The sequence below is a fragment of the Spea bombifrons genome, chromosome 3 (assembly GCF_027358695.1).
Source record: "Spea bombifrons isolate aSpeBom1 chromosome 3, aSpeBom1.2.pri, whole genome shotgun sequence".
Lineage (NCBI taxonomy): Eukaryota > Metazoa > Chordata > Amphibia > Anura > Pelobatidae > Spea > Spea bombifrons.
Window position 1 is genome coordinate 38,932,854 of NC_071089.1, and position 23,744 is coordinate 38,956,597.

General features: G+C 39.9%; 1 protein-coding gene across 5 annotated transcripts in view; it reads left to right on the forward strand.

Moving 5' to 3' along the window:
• Window positions 1-23,744, forward strand: part of LAMA2 (laminin subunit alpha 2) — a 349,942-nt gene that overhangs the window by 47,692 nt on the left and 278,506 nt on the right. For all 5 annotated transcript variants that reach the window (XM_053458972.1, XM_053458973.1, XM_053458974.1 and 2 more), the window contains exons 2-3: window positions 16,399-16,569; window positions 19,289-19,401. In XM_053458972.1, the coding sequence (XP_053314947.1) occupies window positions 16,399-16,569; window positions 19,289-19,401 (284 nt within the window). The remainder of the gene's footprint in view (window positions 1-16,398; window positions 16,570-19,288; window positions 19,402-23,744) is intronic.

Genomic DNA, 23,744 nt, shown 5'->3' on the forward strand with positions numbered 1-23,744 from the left:
CTGCTGCCAATCTATATATATAAATATTAGACCCTGTTGCCAATATATTTTATAGTGAAAAAATTGGACCCTACCCAAGCATTTCCTTGGGCCCCGCTCAACGCTCCCTTGCATGCAATCACTCCCTCCGCTACCACACCAAAAAAAAATATTTGCCACACTGACTGCAGATCAGGGGAAGACAGTGAGAGTCAGCCCTTCTGACTGCACCGTGACATTGAGAGGTCCTCTCCCCTGTAATCATCCCCAGAGTCCCTTTGTCCCCTCATTCACTACCCCATAGCGTCTTTTTACTTACACCCTGTAGTTCAGGTATAGCTTAAATAAACAACACGTGGAAACAGCACATTCAACTGAATAAGACAAAAAAAACCTTGTATTTGCAGCAGGGCCGGCCCGACAATGGAGCCGAGTGGGGCAACTGCTCCAAGCCCTTTTTTTTTTTTTTTTTTTTTAAGCCGAGAAGAGAGAGAGAGAGATGGACGCCGAGTGGTTTTATCTTACCAGGTTGTCAGTACCCGATTGGCGCCCATCTCTCTCTCCTCTGCAAGCCCTCTACCTCAGTCTCGGTGAGCGCAAGAAGATGACGTCATTTCCGGCACTCAGCATTACAAGCCGGCACCGAGACTTTTTTTAATGAAAAAAGTTTCTACCCCCCCCGAGATATGCTGCCACTCTATCCCCCCGATATATGCTGCCACTCTATCCCCCCCGAGATATGCTGCCACTCTACCCCCCCGAGATATGCTGCCACTCTACCCCCCCCGAGATATGCTGCCACTCTGTCCCCAAGATGTCCCCACCCCACCAGACTTACCGGTGCAGACTCCACGGTGTCTTGCGGGGCCGGCGGGGGACATCATAACACGCATTCAACTTCCGGTGCCGGCACTTCCGCTGTGGGAAGTACCGGCAAGGAAGATTGTTCGCGCAGACGTTCACCGGCAGCGGCGATGCGAGCAGAAACAACCTCCGCTGCCGGCACGTCTGCAAGATGTGCTTTAAAAATCTTAAAAAAAGATTGTTAAAGCACATCGTGCAGATGTGCCGGCAGCGGAGGTTGTTTATGCTTGCATCGCCGCTGTCGGCGAACGTCTGCGCGATGAGCTTAGACAATCTCCTGTGCCAGCACTCCCCCCGTGGGACGTGCTGGCAGGGGAGGCTGTCTGAGCACATCCGAGAGTAGGATACAGGTCCCCTGCACCGCTGCGGGGGATCTGTATCCTAACCCCGCTGCTTGGCCGGCGCCCGGGACTGCATGTCCCGGGCGTCGGGCGCTAGACCCCGAATATAGGCCGCACCCCCACTTTAAAGACTTAAAGTGGGGGGGGGCAGCCTATATTCGAGCCAATACAGTATATATGTATATATATACGTTAGACATGCATTTTAGACCGTTTAGACGTTAGACCGAGCAGGGAGACTCACCGCAGTACTGCTGAAAGGTAAGTACAGGGGGGGGAGAGGAAGGGTAGATAATGGGGGGGCTACAGGGAGAGGAAGGGTAGATAATGGGGGGGCGGCATTTTAAACTTCACCCCAGGCGGCATTTTGTCTTGGGCCGGCCTTGATTGGCAGGTATACATAAATAATGTATGGAGACATAGCTTTGCAGATATAAACCAACAGAGCACACAAACCCAGCATTGCAGGTATAGATCAACTGGAAATCACATGTAAACTCAGCACTGAAGGTATAGATCAAATAAACAACACATGGAAACAGCACTCCAGGTATTGATCAACTGAATAATACATACAAATCCTATATTTGCAGGTAAACATAAATAATGTATGGAAACATAGCAGATACAGATCAACAGAATAACACAAAACCCAGCTTTGCAGGTATATATCAATTGGAAATTACATATAAACTCTGCATTAAAGGTATAGATAACCCCCCACATAGAACCTGACCAGCACCCAAATTACACATACATAGGACGTGCCATCTTTGTCGACAAACAGCCCAGCATGAGTCCACATTGTCCCCATTTTTTTGTCCCATAAACACGATACTGGTGCCATCTTTGTCCCCAGTGCTTAAACAACCTGCTTACACCATCTTTGCTTTTTTACAAATTAATAATACGCCTATGATTCACAAACACTTTTACAGTCACTCACTAATTCTCTTTCATTCACACAATCATTTATTCTTTCACACAATTTACACATATTCATTAATGCATCCACACATTAATCCATTCATTCTCTCTCTCATTCTGACTCTTTATTTCAATATTCTTGCCACCCTCCTTTCTCCCTATCTACCCCATCCCTATCTACCCCATCTCCCTCCCTATCTACCCCCTCTCCCTCCCTATCTACCCCACTCCCTCCCTATCTACCCCCTCCCCCTCCTCATCTACCCTATCTACCCCTTCTCCCTCCCTATCTACCCTATCTACCCCTTCTCACTCCCTATCTACCCCTTCTCACTCCCTATCTACCTCTTCTCACTCTCAATCTACCCTATCTACCTCTTCTCACTCCCTATCTACCCCCTCCTAACTTTCTACCCTCTCCCCCCTTTGAAGTTCACTTACCTTGTAGAAGTTCAGTGGTGGGATCGCGAGGCCTCTGTCTCCCTGTTCTGCCGTGGTGCGCGCGGCTTCACTGCTGAGCGCCGGAATATGACGTCATATTCTGGCGCTCAGCTTGAAATGCCGGCACCGCGACCAAGGCCGAGGCCTCGCGGAGCAGAGTGAAAGGCGCTGAACGGTTGCTGAAAACTTATTCCTCAGCGACCACTCGGCGCCTCTCTCTCTCCTCCTCGTCTATTACCAAAAAAAGACAGAGTTTCAATTGGGAGGGCACACAGGGGGGCAGCATGATGTAGGGGGGCCATGGCCCCCCTGCCGACGCCACTGTAGATATATATATATATATTTATATATATATATACACGCACACACAACACTCTTGGCCCAAACAAAGAGTGTAACTAACATTTAGCCACCTGCCCTTAAGTCAGAATTTCACCCCCTGTAACAGAAAGTAAGCTTAACTCCACTAAAAAGCCACAAAAATATTCCCCCATTCAAAACCAATGAGAAGGGTGGTAGGTCAGCCGTCTGTTAATAAGCTTCGCCACCAATCTACCGGCAGCTTTTCTGATTACCAGATGCTTCGATGAGGTCAATAAAGACAGCTGCAGTTTTCTTTGGGCAATGCATTGCACCTCAAAAAAACCCCAAATAATATAGCGGTATAACAAAAAACCCACACACTTTGTTGGAAATCCCCTCCTATATGTATATTGTGTTTTGAGTTTAAATAGTTGTGTCTTGGCATCTATTATTGAACATGTATAATTAGCGCCTACCCAGTGTTTCAATGTTACTGTGCATTAACAGTGCTGTCAGACTCCAGCTGCAGTGTTTAATGATTTTATTAACAGATCTTAAAACATACTGTATAAACTTGAACTCCAACTTCTACTCAGTGCACATGTGTCTCATCCCCTTAACTACATCCTGGTTAACTGCAGTGCAACACATATTAAACTTCCCCCCTGGAACCAAACCCTCTCTTTGGTTCCATACATATTGATACATCTTTTCCCTTTTGGGAAAGTTGATCTCTTTATAGTTCCATTCCAGAAGGAATATGAATTCCTCTCTTCTGGTGGTGCTGAGCATTAGTCTACATAATCATTTAGATATGTTGGTTTTCGGATAGATCTCCCACTTTTAGTTTGGTTGTTTCTAGATTCCTGTGGTTGTTCAGGCATGGTTCTGTTGTCACCCTGTAGCACATCTGTGTCTGATATCTCAATGTTTGTTTCTTCTCGAACTTCTGCTGGGCTATTTTCCAATGACGGCAGATTTGTATTCTCGAAGTGAGATTCTTCTTGGGTTCTTTGAGGCATGTAGCGTCCAGTACCTCTTAGATGCCTCCTATTTCTTCTCAGAACTTGTCCTGACTCCGTCACCACTTCATATGACCTGATTCCTACAGGAGCTCGTAGGCATGCTTTACGCCACTCTTTTCTTTGGTTTGTTGGAGGCTGTACCCACACATGTTCACCAACATTTAGAGGCTGCAGGTCTTTGGCTCCCCTGTTGTATTGAGCAGCTTGCAATGCACGCTGATTCCTGCATAGGTTTTGGTGCCGTCCATTCATCACATGATCCTGTCGTAATAGACTCCCTCTCATCGGGAGTAATGATTTGGTTCTTCGACCCATCAGTCTTTGCGCAGGACTACACTCCAGGCCCTGTGTTGGCGTGTTTCGATGATCTAACAATGCTAGGTAAGGATCGTTTCCGGATGACATAGCCTTTTGCAATAGTCTCTTGGCTGTCTTTACTGCAGACTCCACTTTCCCATTGCTCTGAGGATATCCTGGTGACGAGGTAACATGTTCAAAATCCCAATCTTTACTGAAGTCTTTAAACTCTGTTGCTATAAACTGGGGTCCATTATCGGAACATACAGTATCTGGGATTCCATATCTGGCAAAATGGGCCTTCAATTTTCGTATTACTGTAGTAGATCTTGTATCATGCAGATGGTCTATCTCCCAGAAGTTAGAGTCATAATCCACTGATATTAAATATTCCTTTCCATTAAATGTGAACAAATCAATGCCAAGCTTTTCCCACGGTCTAGTTGGGATCTCATGAGGAATTAATGTCTCTTTCTGTTGTCTAGTATCAAATGATCGACATATGTCACATTGGTCAATATATATTTTCAACTGTGCATTCATTCCTGGCCAGTAAACACTCTCCCTGGCTCTCCGTAGACATCCTTCCACACCAAAATGTGAAGAATGTATCCGAGACATAATATCCGCTCGAAGATCTGATGGAATAACTACTCGCTCACCTTTGAATAGAATACCATCCTGTACACTCAGTTCATCACGTATGTGGTAAAATGGCAATGCTTCCAGGGGTACCTGCTCCTTTGCATGAGGCCATCCCCTTAAAACAATTTGCTTCACTGCTTGTAAAGACCTGTCTTTATCCGTGCTTTGTTGTATAGCGACCAGTCTCCTGTTTGAGATGGGTAGATATTGGAGCATGTTTATAGTTTCAATCTGGTGCTCCACAGAGCCCTCCATGGAACCTTCTTTTAGATAAGCTCTACTCAATGTGTCTGCCACTACCAGAGACTTCCCCGGGCAGTATCTGATACAAGCATCATACATCTGAAGCCGTAACATCATACGCTGAAGACGTCTGGGTGCTTTAAGTAAGGGTTTCTTCATAATGCTTTCAAGGGGCTTATGGTCCGATTGTACAGCTACTGTCTGCCCAAATGTGAATTGGTGGAATTTTTCCATTCCAAAGAGGATTGCTAACAGCTCCTTCTCTATCTGTGCATAACCTTGCTCTGTCTCCGTCATTGCTCTGCTTGCAAAAGCTATTGGTTGTTTACCTTGCATAAGCACTGCTCCCAGACCTTTCTCTGATGCATCACATTGGAGTTCTAATGGTTCATCTGGGTTATAAAACTTAAGTACAGGTGCACTGCTGATTTTTGATTTAATCTGCTGAAATGCCTCTTCCTGCACATCAGTCCACTCCCATACTGCATTCTTTTGGGTTAGTTGTCGCAGTGGTTCAGCAGCACCAGAAATGTTCTCACAAAACCTTGAGAGATAGTTTACCATCCCTAAAAATCTCTGTACTCCTTTAACATCCAAAGGTCTGGGCATTTCAGTAATGGCTTTTACCTTGTTTGGGTCTGCTCGAAGTCCCTTGGCTGACAACAAGTGTCCAATATACGGCACTTCAGGTTTTCTTAACTGGAATTTTTCTGGATTTAGTTTGATGTGTTTTTCTCTACAACGTTCTAGCAAGTTCTTCAACTTTTTATCATGATCATGAATGGCTTCGGCCTCGGTATCTCCTTCTCCTACAATCAGAATATCATCTGCAATTATCCGGATACCTGGTAGCCCTTCCAATGCATGATTTAGTTTTCGCTGGAACACTTCTGGGGCGGGGCTGATACCCATAGGCATTCGAATCCAGCGGTAACGGCCAAAAGGGGTAGAAAAAGTGGTCAAATAGCTAGATTCTTCCTCTAATTCAATATGCCAAAATCCACTCTTTACATCGCACACTGAAAAAATCTTTGCTCTTGCTAGATCTGGTAGTATGTCATCAATTGTTGGCAAAGGATAATGGCTTCGTTTCAAAGCCTTGTTCAGAGGCTTAGGGTCAATGCAAATTCTTAACTTCCCTGATGGTTTTTTCACCACTACCATACTACTAATCCAGTCTGTGCTTCTCTCTACAGGGGTAATAATACCCTGATTCTCTAAACAGGTAAGTTCCTCTCTAAGGGGTTTAAGTAACGACAAAGGAACCTTTCTTTTTGGAAGTCTAACAGGCTGTACAAGATCATCCACTTCCAATTTCAGTTTTCCTTCTAGACAGCCCACTCCTTGAAAAATATCTGCATACTCTTTATTGATGGCTGGCCAACCCCACCCAGCGGCATGTGGTAGGTCACCATCTTGTTCCACATTAAGGATATTTTGGTGCTGCACCGAGATCAGTCCCATTGCCTGTATAGCTCTACTTCCCAGTATAGGGTGACACACATCCGTGTCAATTACGACAAACTCGGCCTGATACAATTTCTGATTGCATGGGTTTCTTATTTTGAGTTTACATAACCCTACTGGTTTCAGTGTGCTCTTATTGTACATCCGTAGCAACTTATCACATGGTACTATTTTGGATTTGTCTTTTACCAACCTTTCTGGTATGACATTACAGTCTGCTCCACAGTCCATTTGGAATCTAACAGCCTCCTGGTTGATTAGCATAGTAGCAAATAAAGCTGATGGAAATCTGCTTACTGTTTTCTTCAATGCACAAATCTGAAAAGCTGGTTCCAAAGTCAGACCTAGAATGTCTTCATATTGCTCTGAGTCTTCTGTCTCCTTATAAATAGCTTGTACTGCTGGCTTTCTGTGTTGTGTATTGGTACGGCACTGGTTAATAAAATGATTGGCTTTACCGCACCCTCTACATTGTTGTCCAAATGCTGGGCATTTCTCTTTCAGTCTCTCATGACGCTTCCCACAATATATACACTGTATCATCTTGTCTGGAGTCATTGACATTCTGCTGTGACCCTTCCTAAGGGTGTACCTTGTTTCCATCCCGTGGACTGACACGGCACTGGCACTGGAACCCTCTAGGAGCTGCACCCTTGCTTTAGACAGCTCAGCAGCTCTACCTATTTGTACACATTTTTCCAGTGTTAAATCCACTTCTCTCAGTAGGCATTCTCTGAGTTTAGAGTCCCTTGTGCCACATACAATCCTGTCCCTTATTAATGAGTCTCTGATATTACCAAAGTTGCAAGTAGCTGCCAGTGTACGCAGCTCTGTGGCATATGCATCTATTCCTTCCTCTTCCCTCTGATTCCGTGAAAAAAAATTATATCTTTCCACAGTCTCATTTTGCTTTGGTTCACAATAATCATCAAATACTTTCATTAGCTGTGCTAGTGAGGGAGCTGCCACTCCAGGGAGAAGGGTGTCTTTAACCTCTCTGCCTTTGTCCCCAAGTAAGTACAGGAACAGTTTTACCTTCAGCTCCTCTGGTTTGCCAGTCATGGTGAGGTCTGTGTATAGGAGAATTTCTTCTTTCCATTTCCTCCATGCCTGAGACAGATTCCTTGCCTGAAAATCCAGCAAACCTGGTGGTTTTAGACCTTCCATATCTGCTCTTAGTATAGTGCTCAAATATCTGCTGCCACCATGTTTCAATGTTACTGTGCATTAACAGTGCTGTCAGACTCCAGCTGCAGTGTTTAATGATTTTATTAACAGATCTTAAAACATACTGTATAAACTTGAACTCCAACTTCTACTCAGTGCACATGTGTCTCATCCCCTTAACTACATCCTGGTTAACTGCAGTGCAACACATATTAAACTTCCCCCCTGGAACCAAACCCTCTCTTTGGTTCCATACATATTGATACACCCAGAATCCCTTGTGGTTGTGGCAGCACCATGAGATTTCTCAGGGAAAAAACAAGCCTTGTCTGGTGTCTGTAGATGAGTGTTTAATAATGCTTCTACTACCCCCTTAATTTTAAGTGGAAGGGTTTTCCATCACCTTTACCGACTGAATTCTATGTTTATTAAAAAGGTATAAAAATACATACATGTCATATAAAGCATACATAAATACAGTGGCCTAATTACATAGATAAATCAGGATCAGGTTTACTCCTAGGGGAGTACATGCATACCACACATATGTAATAGATCCCAGAGATTACAGCAGTATCATAAGTAATGCAATACAATGCCTTGGATATTATAAAAAAAAGTACAAAAGGCATGTTTTAATATCGACATGTGGATACAGAGAATAAAGTTGAATCAGCAAAGTAACTGTAATCAAACATACATGAACTCAAATAAAATACAAAAAATGGGACTGCAAGCCCCGTCCGGTGGAGAAGCGTGTAATAGAATATTGATGAATAAATTAATAACAGAAAATAAAGATAAGTAGGAAGTAGCTTTCCTAAACCCCTTGTTATGTATGAGCAGTGTTTCACGTGTTGGGGAAAATGAGAGTCCTGCAACAATGAAGGAACTAATCAACAGGATTTCCCCCAAGCATATCTACAAAGGACGAAGAAGTGAGAAAGGAGTGCCAAGGCAACCACTTCAAACCATTTTTATATGCTGAGCCCCTTGAAGAGTAGACCAGCTCCTCTATTTGTTGAATGAAGTTAACACGGCTCAACCACGCTGAGATCCATCACCTTTATCCACCATAACTTTTGTTATTGGTATTTCTCATGTATAATTAGTGATCACTTATATTAATGCAGTTGCTGAAAATATGAGTCAGTGCTATGTTAACAAACAACTTGTTGATGCTCTGTAATAAGATGTTACTGATGCCATTAATAGCGGAATATGAGCCATTAATGTACCATTGTGGCCTCCTAAGACCTGGGGTGCTCCTGTACCTCCTTTGATACTTGGTTATACCTGCTCCCTTGGAGTGAAAACTGCTAGCATGCTGTCCAAACATATGTCTTCAGGCCTATGCATTGGAAGTAGTGGGTAGGTGCTGTGTTACTATAATGATACACAGATATATTTAATGAAAATTTTCCTTGATAGTGTTCATATCAATTTACTTCTCTATTTTTTCCTTTAGGTACATTATTGACTCTTAAAATTATTTATTGACAAGTTGATATGCCACCTGGTATTTTATGGCATTTGTGTGAGAAAAGGTGTTGTTCCTCAAATGTCAGTTGGCTCCAATGTTTTCTGGTTTTTATTAAATGTGCTGAATAACAATCCTGCAGAAGCTCTGCACTTTAACCTGGTTTTGTTTTGTTATTTCTTTAATATCATTATATGATTTTTTAAAGGTGTGCAAACTGTTGTTAAAAGATAGACAGCCTCAGGTGATGCAGAAACTCTGGAGAAAATGTTCATTATCTTTGGGTACCTAGACCTGTATGACCTACTGATTTCACTGAGATTGTTTATCTTAGCTACTCGATAAATATGTTTATCCAGGTTTGTCAATGGTTATCTTGAGTTGTATATTGATTTCCTAAAACTGCATGTATGTTTGTTCTTATCGCCCTTGAGAAATAAATTAGTCGAAATCTTAAATTTGTCATTGGGTAGACGGTAAGATCTGTGATTTTTTTTTTCTGGTAAGGGAAATAAAGCTACATGCCCTGCCACCTTAAACTCAATTGCTTGGGTTTCAGGTTCCTGTTTTACCTACTTTACTGAAAGTAACTAAATGTAGCATTACAACATCATTCATGCTGTTGAATGCCCAAACCTTTCCTAGAAATAGAACTATAATCCAGTAATTTTTAGCCTCATTAATTATGTTTCTGGGGCCCAAAAGAGGGCCATTTTATATCTGTTTAACCTTCAGATAAAAGTTAAATCTAGTTAATTTGCTTTACTTACCAAGTATAGAACCACAGAAGTTTTAAAAATGTGCATTTACCCAATGCTGTTCTGCAATTCTAGTGTAAAACCAGAAGCCTCAGTCTAGCGTAGAGTGACTATGTGTTACAGATTGCTTAGACAGTCCCTAAATCAAAGCAGATGGCCTGTGTCCCAGAAGACCCTGCAATACATTCTTCCTGTTTACTGCTGTTCGTCACTAAGTTTCCTGTAAGCGCAGCTTAGATTCAGTAAGCTGCTCTTTGATAATGTGGGACCCTTCTGACAGATGCAGTCTTGATTTCACATGCTAGGCCTGTCCGCTGGATTAAAATTAGAGTAAAGACTAAACAACCAGAATTGGGTTTGAAATGGCCGCAGCCAATTTATTTAACATTAAGTGTCAAAAAAACTGTAAATAAAACATAGATGCGCTAACAGGGATAATGACTACCAAATGAAAAAGAGATAATAACACACCCCAAAAAAACGCCATGCTTGTCAAGCTATCGCGGTACTAATCCACTGTTACGATAGTATTGGTGAGGAGTCCGGGATGCAGGATAGAGAGTGGTCAAATTGGGGGCCGAGGTCAGGGTTACGGCAGGCGGGTCAGCGAGTAGAGGAGCCAAAATGAGGATACCAGCAAACAGCAAAGTCGAGGTCCAAAGCCAGGGTCAGGATACCAGCAAACAGCAAAGTCGAGGTCCAAAGCCAGGGTCAGGATACCAGAGAAGCAGCAGGAAGGTCAGACAATCCGGAGTCAACAACAGCAGGGAATACTAGGTAGCACAGCACAGCACAGCACATTAGCTCTAAAGAATCAAAACAACTGAGCAATGAGCAAAGGCCTGTATGCCCAATCCAGGCTCTAAGTTCCAAGCTCCTCCCCCCAAAGAACCTCCCACCAATGTTTACCACCAATGCTCTCACCACTGCATTAACCCCCCATATACCTGCCAATTTTCCTCCCATGACTGTGACAAGATGTAGCAAACACCAGAACCAGATACAAACAAAAGGGGAGAGAGGGTGGAACAAATTTCAAGAGGTAAGGTGACAAACAAAATGGCCCCCTACATTAGCAACACATGCCCTTAAATAACCTCTTAGTAACTTTGTCCCCAAACTTCAAAAATGCTGCCTGGACTAGCTCTACTCAAGACCCACTTTGGCTTTAGGCAGGGCCATCCCAGTGCATAACTTAAGTGCAACCTGCTGTAGACATATGACATCTATAAATCTGTAAATACAACCATCAGTTCTGTTAGAGGCTTCAGCAGGTCCGGTTTTCAGCAACCGCTCGGCCCCCTTTATCTCCTTTTCTCCCTACCGCTGCTCTGACTGCGGTGGGTAGTAGAGTGGGTAGACAGTGAGTAGGGGAGGAGAGGGGGTAGATAGTGAGAAGGGGGAGGAGATTGTGAGAAAGGGAGGAGAGGGGGTAGATGGTAAGAAGGGTGAAGAGGAGGTAGATAGTAAGAAGGGGAAGAGATTGTGAGAAAGGGTGGTAGTAAGACTCTTGAAAGTGTGAGAATGAGTAAGATAAGTATGTGTGGATGAATTGTGTGAATGGGTGAGAGAATTAATGTCTGTATGAATTGTGTGAATGAGGGAGATAATTAATTAATGTGTGGATGAATTGCGTGAATGAGTGAGAGTATAAATTAATTAAGAGAATTTATGAATTAGTGTGTGGATGAATGGTGAGAATGAATTGTGAGAATGCATTAATGAATATGTGTAAATGATTTGTGCTGGTGTGAAGGAGGGACTCAAGAGAGGCTTCTGAACTCTCCTAATTGCCTGAGACCTCCTTCACTTAGACTTCTCATGCCAGGACAATGCATTGTCCCAGATTGAGACTGCCCAGGCTCTGGGGTTTAAGTTACATTGCGGGACTGTCCTGGCAACCCGGGACATGTGGTCATCCTAATCTATAGATAACAAGACGCTTTCTCTGGAACAGCAAATCTAATTCTTGTAGACATTGCTGAAATCTGAGAATTGTGCAAATTTCCAAATATTCAGTTCTGCTGCAACAGATGTGTACATATGGAAGTGATATAGCCTGTAAGCATGTGTCAGGAAACTTTAATTTTCTGTTTTCCATAAAGACATACATACAAGCTAACTGTATACCCAGTATTTTGCAGCTGTACTAGAGGACAAAAGGGATATAAAGACAAGTAATCCATGTCAGTCCCATATGTTCCACTGTCTCTTAGAGGAAGCACAGCAATGTGTGATGAATGTATGGATGTACCATCTATTCATGTGGGTGCACCATGCCTGTGTTTAGAATAACCACAAATGTCATCATTTGGTACATTGTCATATGTAGATATATGCTGGTGTGTATGGTGTGAAGTAGGCTTCGCACATTTACCTATATATATATGTCATTCAGTGCAGTAGTCTTAGGAATTCCCTTGAATAAAATATTTGAGCACCAAACACAGTGCTGTAAACACAGTAACGTAGTGTAGCACTGCAGTAAAGTGGGATTTCTTTCATATTGGTTTAATTAACTTTCCGCACACAGTCATAGATGCCCCGATTATATGCAGTTATGTGATATTTGGGTGATTTTCCTACTTAAAAATACACTGTTCTGTTCTTGCTAATGTGAATAAAGGTCTTTTACTGCATGTTCCCTTTAGGCAGACTGTCCCCCCAACATTTCAGGTGTCTAAATAGGGACCCCTGTTTTGGGATGTAGCTATGGTAATTAGTTGGTGGGGCCAGATGCAGGAGTAGATAGGGCCAGATCACATTGCAGCACTGTAGGCCTCCTGGGACCTCCATTGATTGTTCAGCTCCCAGGGCTAGTCAGAGGAGATCCTCACTGCTCACAAAAGCAGGACTGTGAGGCATCTATGCAGGACTGTCCTGCTGGGAGGTGGTGTGATAAAAATGGACACATTCTGTGGTTTCGCCATGCAGTAACATGATAAGTTAAAATACGTTCATATAGCAATTATTGAGCTAACAAATATGGGCTGTTTTATAGTTGAAAACTAGAATTGTTCTTGAAACAGAAAAACATATACCGGTATTTTTTTCTAAATTAAGTTTAAGGGATATTGGTTAAAAAAAAACAAAAAAAACTATGGTATAAGTTCCCCTTTAAATCTGTTACCTGTCAAGCCATAGGGCAAGTATTATTCTGTAAAATCAGTATGATATGGTCCAGAATAGATCAGAAGATGTCAGAGAAGATCTGTGTTTGGTGTCTAATTCTAAGAAGATATATATGGGTGCAAAATAAAAGTCACTACAGAGTTGAAACTGAGGCATGTGAGTAAAAACAAAAAAAAAACTATGGACAAACTTTCCCCTGCGTTCCACTCATCTCTATTTAGAAATGCAGTTTGTATATATATATATTCCATCAGTTCAAAACCAAAGAAATACATTTTACTAAATAGGTTACAATTATTAGAAGACTGTATACTAAGCAATGCTGTAAGCAGGTAGTTTTAATAAATACATTTAATGATCCTTAAAGCCTTAGGGTCATTAAAAATAAGAGGCTATAGCAATTAGGCATATAAAATACATTGTCCCTATTCAGCTTTGAAATAAGATGTTATACAGATAGACTATTGTAATGTCTGTAATCCTATGATATCAACACTATTACATGGTAGGGTATTCAAAATAAATGGAAATAACGTGGCATTTTACGTTGTTTTCTGTAGAAGAACATGATGCACATTTATTGTATTCTGTGTTATTTTGCACAGTCTGTTTTTATTGTGATGGAAAAGCTCTTTTTAAATAGTCCTTGTTTTCTGCTCTGTCAAAGTCCCAGAATTCGGGGGGGGGGGGAATCTTGGTTGTCAGACTAACCACTGCTGTGTGCAGCTGGGAAGAATTATTTGTTGTTCCTTTTTTTACTTCTTTCATAATTTTCTTTGTTCCAGATTGTTTTCGACCAACTGTGTTCCCACACACATACATACTTTAGTTCAGTTTGACACAAATCTCATTTTTTTTCTTCTATCTGATAGTTATCAGAAGCGTTAAAATTGGCACATTCACCATAGTCGTATGAATACATTAATGCGTAAAAGCTTTCATTGCTTGTGTTACTGTTCCAAGCAATCCCCACAGCCCACTTTAGAATACACAAATATGGACCCCCACAGCATTAAAATTTGGATATATATATATATATAGACAATCACTGTTTGTTTAAAGGAGTATTATTTACTATAATATCATTCTGTTATATTGTTATTTGTTTAAATTATCTTAAATGGTCTAGCATTCAGAATTGTGGAATGTAAGCTAGAATTGTACATAGTAGTATACCTTAATATATAATTAGGAGCAAAATGTAGTGCAAAACTTAACAGCCATTTTATTTACATTCCCCTACTTTTGTGGTAAGCCTCCCTGCAGTATTGCCATTTGATGAAACGGCGATACACAATAAATGAAGCAATTATAATTCTATGATAATTTTTAATGTTTCTATGATATATATGTGATATATATATATATATATATATATATATTTAGAGACCCTCATACACAATTACATGGTATCAGTGAAATGTGAACATTGTAATCCCTAATTAGATATTAGTCTTCATAGGTATGTATATTGAGAGTAAATGTTAGCAGGAAACAATATGTGTCATAGAGCCTTGGGAATAAACACACAACAGGCTGGGCATAATGACATTTCAAAAGTGTAGCGTAGATAATAGCATTTATTGCTGCAGCAAGCTATAAATGTAATTATGTAGAACAATTTCATTGTACTCATAGGTTGATTGACTCTAGGAAAGTTATTAACTGACCAAGCACTGTTCTGCCGAAGTAATATGCTAATTATCTGTGCAAATATAACTTGCATTTCAATATTTGCTTCATTGACATAGGTAATATTAGGATTGTAATGTTTAAAACTACAATTTTCAAGACATACTATTTAATAGCTAAAAGGGCCTTCGAAGACAACATTGTGCTTTTTTTGTAGTTTTGCATCCCATCACCTTTCCCAGTCTCACTTCTATTGTTGGGTCTCCCACCATACCTTCTTCAGTCTATACATATGTCTAGTATTATAATTAAACAATATTTACACTGAGATACAGATATATGGCTGATCCATCTCAATCATTTGCACTTTTATCTCTTGTGTAATATACCCCACCCCCTTTTTAGATGGTAAGTTGGTTTAAGCACCACCTCATGTGTTGTTTCTGTAAATCCAAATTGTTATGTGACACACTACTTGGTATGTCCCGTTTACTTATTGTACAATGTTGCAGAATACTTACTTTTGGTCACATAGTGTATATTATTTTACTATGCATGGATAAATCCCAGATTACTTTATCTGACTGCTTTTGTGCATTAGCATTTCGTTTATTTTACTGAACGTGTTCTGTAAACACTCTTATAAACATATTTATACTTGTACATACCATTTAAATACGTTTATTGTGTTTTAGAGCAGTTATTTTGGGTTTACAGTACATTTTCAAATGGATTATTGTTAGAAAAACATTCAAATTTAGTAACCTTCCAAGCAAATGCTATTTGTAAGCAAAAATAATATTACCAAAATAAGAAGATTCATTGGAAAGTCTAAAGGTTTAAAATAAATTTGACATTAAGAACTACCTTCTTACTCCATGTCATCATGAGAATTGTCAGAAATAAAATATACTTTTTAGTTTGTGTCTGCCTCCTTCAATTTAGAGGGGATCCTCTACCTTACATTGTGCATCTTTTTGTCATTAATGCCTGAGGAAGAGACCTAACAACTTGGCCTCGAAAGCTCGCAATTAAACTCTCAGTTAGCCAATAAATGGTATCATTTTAACTATACTTTTCTCCTTTGTCCAGAACACACAGAAGGTAATTTAGGGCTTTTGTAGTGAAATTGGGCCTATTCTCAATCTAACTGTTGAACTGCATCCACTCTGGAAGCCTGATCGCTCAGGAGGGAGAGTGACTGCTTGCTCCTAAAACATGCCATTTTTGGCATAACCCAGAATATGCAGCGGCTATATATAGTCCAAGGGCAAGCTTATCAGTACCAATGATTTAGAAAAGCTTGGGTTTGTGTGTAAGGAAAACACTTTCATTCATTTTAACTGTGCTGTGTATAATGTATTTATATTGTTTCACCATGTTTGCTTGTTAACCAAGTTGTGTGTATTTAACAGTACAAGTGTGAAATTATTTTATTAGGTCTTATTTAAGTGATACACATCTGATAAATTGTCTAGAGTGTTTGCTCTGAAACACCTGCAAAAGTGCACTCTTTTCTTGAGTGCAAATTTTTAATGTCCCTCTGTGATAGATGATTCTGAATTTGAACTCTTTAAAGTCATCATCTTCTTAGAATAGTGTAAAAAACTGAGATACTTGCTAAATATTAAAAAATGATAAGGCTAGGTTTGTCAGTTGTGGAATTATAGTTAATTTTTTCTCTCTCGAATTTACAGGGCTTTTTCCCGCAGTTCTCAATATTGCCTCCAATGCTGTCATCACAACTAATGCCACATGTGGGGAGAAAGAACCTGAGATGTTTTGCAAGCTGGTAGAACATGTTCCAGGACTTCCTGTGAGGAACCCCCAGTGCCGCATCTGTGACCAAAAAAGTAGTAATCCAAACCGTACGTGCTAAATTTATATTGCTTTCAATGATTGATAATGGTTTTACATTTTTGCCAGACAGTTGCATCATTATATCCAATAAACGCTGTGAAACACTTTACAGATCTTATTATAATTACCTACCCACTGGTTATATACCTGTTGAGATAACATAGCCCACTTTGCAGATCAGATAAAACCATTGCATGATATCTAAATCATGTTCATATCTAGGTAAAAATGCACATGTATACTGTGCTGATTTTACGAAAAAGCAGATTAAAGTTTATTTTCATTATATGGATGACTGATGCCAAATGGATCAATGCACACAACTTTGCCAGTTGGTCATCAAAAGCAATTTCTAAGTTGAAAAGTACAAACTGCCATCTCAAAACAATATTTTAAACGCATAGTGGTACTTTAAGCTATGTGATAAGTCAGTCAGAATAATAGATAATTATTTTGCCACCTGTTGTGGAGTCCCAATTTTCAAGGTCCCTGACCAAGATGCTAGAGTGTGTGACATTACATAGGGATCTGCTCAACACATTGGCATTGTCTTTTGATCTCACACTTCCATTACATCTCCTATGTGCAAAATATTCAGCCACTTCAAATTTGCAAACACTCAACATTTTAGGTACCCAGATCTGGGGAACTGTGTTGGGGGTGGCCAGAGGTGGGTCTGGAGCAGAGAGTGGGTGGAGCCATGGCAGGACTATCCACCCATCCTGGTAAGACCAGCCCTATACGAAGACTTATTTTGGACACCGGGCCAGCCCCCTGCATGGAATCCACTTAAATTTCTGTCACTTTAATATAGTTTTTTTGTTCCTGAAAAATCATAGCCAATTATAAAATAATTTTGCTTAGTGCCCCTAAAAACACAGAGCCCCACTTGATTATAGTTTATTTAATGTCAAGGAATTCCTTCTCTACAATTTTATCTCAACAAATATTTCTAACACAAAATATAAACATGGGAAGAGGAGCAATATTTTGAGCCAGGGGTTAATGAAGAACAGATCATAAATTATATTATTTTCATTGAACTCAGCATTATCGTTAAGAAGATAGAATTCCTGCTTAATTTCAAATGTCTCCAGTTCAACAGTATTTCACATTAATTATGATTAAACCTTCATAATAAGGATTATAGTTAATTGTTGAATCATCTGCCATTTTTTCCATTACTAAACCTAATTATTTTACCAGAGAAGATTTGAATCAAAATTCTAATTAGATTGCATTAAAATAAGTTACAGGCTTGTGTGGTTGGTTTTATTCACAGAAATCATTTTTTTTAAATTATTTTGTCAGTTCTGTGACATTGTATGTCATACACAATATTTTTATCTATTTAGCATATTTACCTAGAATTCTTAAGTTATCTAAAGATGAATATATAAAGATGCAAACCAGGCCCAGAACGGCCATTGGAGAAACTGGGCAAATGTCTAGAGGACAGTGTGGAAGTTGAGAATGACATCGACAATGCACTTAGACAATTTCCAAAATGCAAATGAGAATCACTACTAGAAACCACACATTAAATAACATTGCTTTACAAAACCCTAGATTTTTTAAGTGTCAAATATAGTAATTTATCTAAGGCACACATGGCTATGGGTTGAAGGGGCAGGGCTCTAATAGATAATTAGGCTGTTGCACCCTCAACGACCATGGTGCACTTTCATCTCCAGTCTGTCTGGAGAAGAAGTGAAGAAGCTCTTACTGCACATAAGCAGGAAATGAGCGCCTGAGATTTATGGAGATTTGTTTTGTGTATGTGTGCATGTTTGTATGTACACTAAATAAACAAAAGTACGTGGCTATCCCTCCTAATTATGGAGTTTAGATGTTTCACCCACATCCATAACAGGTATAAAAAATCAAGGGAGGCTTAATGGCTTTTTAGACAATACTTTCAACTTTGGTGCACTGGTTTGGAAAAAGGCCCTTTCCTGTTCCAGCATGACTGTGCCCCTGTGCACAAAGCAAAGTCCATAATGACATAGTTTCATGTGAAGGAACTCGAGTGGTCTGCACAGAGCCCTGACCTTAACCCACTGAACATGTTTGGTAATAATTGGAATGACGATTGTGTGGCCTTACAAATGCTCTTTTAGCTGAATGGGTACAATTTTTCACAGAAAGCCTTCCCATAACAGTGGGGGCTGTTATACTCGCAGAGAATGGGTCAACTCCATATAATTACCCATGGTTTAGGAATGGGATATTCAACAAGCTGATATAGGTGTGATGGTCAGGTATCCACATACTTTGGGTATGTGTGTGAGTGTGTGCATGCATGCATCTGGAGGCCCTGAAGAGTTTCAATGCAGAACTGTGCAGCTTTTCTTAATACATTTCTAAATACATTTTTGTCACTGGTTAGTTTACTAAAGGAGAGTGTTAGTAGACTATGTTTTTAAATATGTTATTTAAAAATCTGGAGAATTGAGTTTATCTTTATACAAGTCATTGTACCTGCAAATGTTCTATTGGGCACAATGAGGACCATGAGCAAGCTGTGGGATTGATTGAGGTCTGTGCTTTTGTAGTAGAAACCTCAATCACAGCTCCCATGTGGCCACCTCACAGAGCAATGAAGCTATATGTTATCACATCATATCCTGGTTCTTATTCTAAAGTGTTTTAGTATAATGATCTAAGTAATATGCATATTACATGACTTAACATCACATGTTGCTGTTTTCTTTTCTAATCATGTAGATCACCATCCAATTACGCATGCTATCAATGGAAAAAACTCTTGGTGGCAGAGTCCAAGCATCAAAAATGGAATGCAGTACCACCACGTGACCATTACAGTAGACCTTCAGCAGGTATGCAGAGTCTACAATATCTGATTGCCCTGTTGCGCCTTGTTTTACAGGTGGCGAAAATGGGCAGACTAGTTGGGCTGAATGGTTCTTATCTACCGTAAAATGTTACGTTTCTATAACATGTTTACGCCAGTAATATAATAATTTTGCAGTATCATACTATGCACTTAAATGAACATAAAGATCTTAGTTGATGACGCATGGATTTTAATGCAGGGTTGTTTCTGTCTCCCTCTCCCCAGACTTTTTTTCCACCCTTCACCCTAAGTCTCTTATCTTGAAATGTTCTCCCTCTCCACAACAACCATAATTTTACTTTCCCCTTGCTGATTCATGTCAACACTAACAGCCAACTTGGAGGAGGGAAAATATTTATTAAATAAAAATATAAACTATTTTTGTTAAACATACCAAATGTAAGGGGATGTTCTATACTGGAGTAGTTGAGTTATAGATTGAAAATGCATACCTCCCATTCATATGTTATTTTACTGAAATTCTCTAAATAAAAAATTCAGTACTTTAAAACTAAAAAGAAATAAATAGCTAAACCTACACCAAAACGTTATTTAAGTAAGCTGAAGCAGGAGATACCCAAGCCCACTATGCAGCCCTACTTGTAGGCATCCAAGGTACATGTAGGCGTCCAAGGTACTTGGGGCGGTTAATTACAGCAACTATATTGTACAACTGTGCAACTAAAATATAAACAAGCTGTTCATTCAAGAATATGCTTGGGTCCAGTATGTATGTGTTCTAGAAGTGTTTTTCATGGAAAGGAGAATGAAGACAGTAAATATTAATAGAAAAATGCATCCCCAGGTTTGTATTTGTGTATTTCAAATATATGGCACTGTATTCAGTAGCCACTGTTACTACAAATGTTTGGCGTTACTGTCTGGAATGCTAAGAGTTTCTGGAATGCAGAGAACACTATTTCTCTTTGTTTAGTTTTCTCCCTCTTCAGTAGCCAGTAGGAGAGATGAAGTCCATTATCAAATTTAGAAATGTGAAATCTGAAAAAAAATGTGAAAAATCATTTTTAGTAGTAATGAAAATATGTTTCTCTTTCTGAACGTCATAAAGCTTGCAATATAATATCGGAATATTCAAGCGTTAACTTGTATAGTAGTTTAATGTGGGTTTGGTCATAGTGTATATAGTGTTAGCTTAATTATTATAAAGTTTTTCAAGAACTCTTTGGGTTTCACCCAGCATCTCTTGGTGAAGTCCTATTTCAATGGGTCTCCAGGTCAGTTTCCAGTTTCTCCAGGCAAGGCAGTGTTTGGGCACATCCACTACCCACCCAAGTGCCACACACTCCTGTCTTCTTTCTCCTGCTCCCCACCCAGTTCCCTCCCACTAACAGCTGTCTGGAGCTAGCCATGTCCCCACATGTGATTTAGCTCTATCCCATAAATTACCCAATGGCAGTGCCTCAGCTCTTAGTCCCACCCATTTTAAGACATGGGACAAAGTGCTGAGGCACGGCAGTTGGGTGGCGCGGTGCGTGCACACCAGCCCCTTTAATTTCATGAACGCCGGCCTCCACCTGCTGCCCCACCAGACACCAGGGAGTCAGAGGCAGTGGTAAGTCGGGGGGGGTGTTATATGGGGGCATAAGGCTTTTTCTGGCGGCAGAGTGCCCCATGATATGGCTTTTAACCCCCTATATGCCACTGTGCCTCCAGAAATGCCTTTTTAACCCCCTATATGCCACTCTGCCTCTAGAAATGCCTTTTAACCTCCTATATGCCACTGTGCATCCAGAGATGCCTTTTAACCCCCTATATGCCACTCTGCCTCTAGAAATGCCTTTTAACCCCCTATATGCCACTGCCTTCAGAAATGCCTTATATCCCCTTTATGCCACTTTGTCTCATGATATGCCTTTTAACCCCCTATATGCCACTCAGTATAAGGCATTTCTGAAGGCAGTGGCATATACTGGGTTAAAAGGCATATCATGGGGAAGAGTGGGATACAGGAGGGTATACGGCATTTCTGGGAGGCAGAGTGTCATATATAGGGGGGTATAAGGCATTTCTGGGGCAGAGTGGCAAGTCTGGGGGCAGATATGCATAACTGGGGGGCAGGTTGGCAAATAAAAGGAAATAAAATCAAAAAACAAAAAAGTCTCAATCATAGCTTTTATTACATGTGAAAAAAATAGTTTACATGAATTAATAAAGAAACAAAAGATTCTTACAAGAATATCGTGAAGAATAATCTGATCACTGTTTTGTTCCAGTGAATAAAGTAGAACTTTTTCATCAAAATTTTTTTGCAGTAGCAAATGTTTTGATTCCAAAATCAGAGGGCAGTGTACATGTATATGTGTGTGTGTGTGTGTGAGGGCAGTGTATGTGTGTGTGTGTAAGGGCAGTGTACAAGTATATGTGTGTATTAGGGCAGTGTACATGTATGTGTGTGTGTGTAAGGGCAGTGTCCATGTATACGTGTGTGTAAGGGCAGTGTGTATGTTTATGTGTGTTTATGGGCAGGTGTGTGTAAGGGCAGTGTATGTGTATATGTTTGTGTGTAAAGGCACTGTATGTGTGTGTTTATGGACAGGTGTGTGTAAAGGCAGTGTGTAGGGGTCCTGGGAAGGAGGCTGACATTAGCCTTTTTTAATTTAAAAAAATCTCTGCTGCTGTGGACTACTCTTCCAATGATGAGAATCATTGTTCACAGCTAGCATCTGCAGCTTTACTGTTGCTGCACTTCCCATGACGCTCAGCCAGCATCATGGAAGTAGTATGTCTGGCTGAGCCTTATGGGAATTCAATTCAATGTGTTGGTTATTTTTAATATGCATGACTATGCTGACAATGGCGATGTGAGCACGGCATTTTGTGCAATTGCTTGTATTGGTGAGTTCCGCGAGATTTTTTTTAAAAAAAGTGTCCCTCTTTCACATTTTGAAATGTTGGGAGGTATGATATATATAGATATATACTTTATGACAAAAAGTATGCTGACACCTGACCATTACACCTATATCTTTCTCAAAATCTGTTGGACAAATTCGTATCTGGACCCCTTGATTAGCACACACAGCCCTATAAAGCGCTATTGTGCTTTAAGTAATATCATATATAATTTCATGTCTGATGTAATTAACAAAAACACACTGGTGAATAAACTTAATTTCTTAAAACTTAAAAACTATCGTGTATTTCCCAGCTTATTTCAGTTTAAATGAGATATTAAGTTTGGCATTAACTAACTAAAGGCTTTTTTCCATTAAATATGTATATCTCTCAAAGTCTGATGGACAAATCCAGGTTCCACACATAGCCCTATAAAGCACTATCATGCTTTCAATAATATATGTCAAAAGTAGGTTGCACAAAAGAACATCAATTGTGTGGTGTTATGAATAAGCAAAGCATTCATTTATTGACGCATACAAAAAGTGGTAGTCAATGTTTCAGCTAACCCTTGAAGCCTTTATCAAGGCAAATTGGTGTTATAATGTAAGTTACATATCCACTTGTGTAGCATAATAAATGAAAATGTAGCCAAAAACATGATATTGAAAATGGTATGCATCAATGTTTCTTTGTGAACCTAAAGATAGAGTAACTAACACACATTTAAATTTAAGTAAAGTAATTTATTGATAGTTTAGTCATCTTGAACTGAGCTGACTTAAAGTGTAGGGAGTTGATTTCACCTTATAAAATAGACTAGTTGCTCAATTTCAATAAACCCAGTCAAATTGGCCTGAGCAAATTCAATCAAGTCTCAACTCAGTACACATAGAACCTTCATAACTAGACATGTTTTCTAATAAAATCAAATACAAAGAAGCAATAATTGCTTTGACTGTTTTTAGATCTATGGTTTCAAAATAAACAATAAAATACATTTCATTGATTAATTCTCTAGCTCTACGGGATAACATGAGTCGTTTTTCTTCCTTGTACACATATTTTTTTTCTTTTTTACAAGTTTAATGTTTACCTGATTGAAGCAGCAAGGCAAGGACATAGTCGATTGCCTTTTTGCAATGAGTGTTGTTGGTTGAATGCATATGGAAGCATTGCCCATTACTCTGCTCAGCAACTGTTCAGATTTACCGTTTAAGCTTTCCTAAGCTGTCAGTTCTGCCGAATTCGGCCCTCCGCGAATGTTTTGCTAAACCTACTTTTGTAGCTATAGTCTCTAGACTCTTTATCTTGGTATTTGGTATTACTAGAGCATGGAAATGAAACTGCTAATATTGATTTGACCAAACATCCTTCTTGAGAGTCAATCTGCAGAACAAAACTGTATAGATGCCAAGGAAGAGTACAAGAAACAGGCCTCATTTCAGACTGAATTACACCAATGCTATA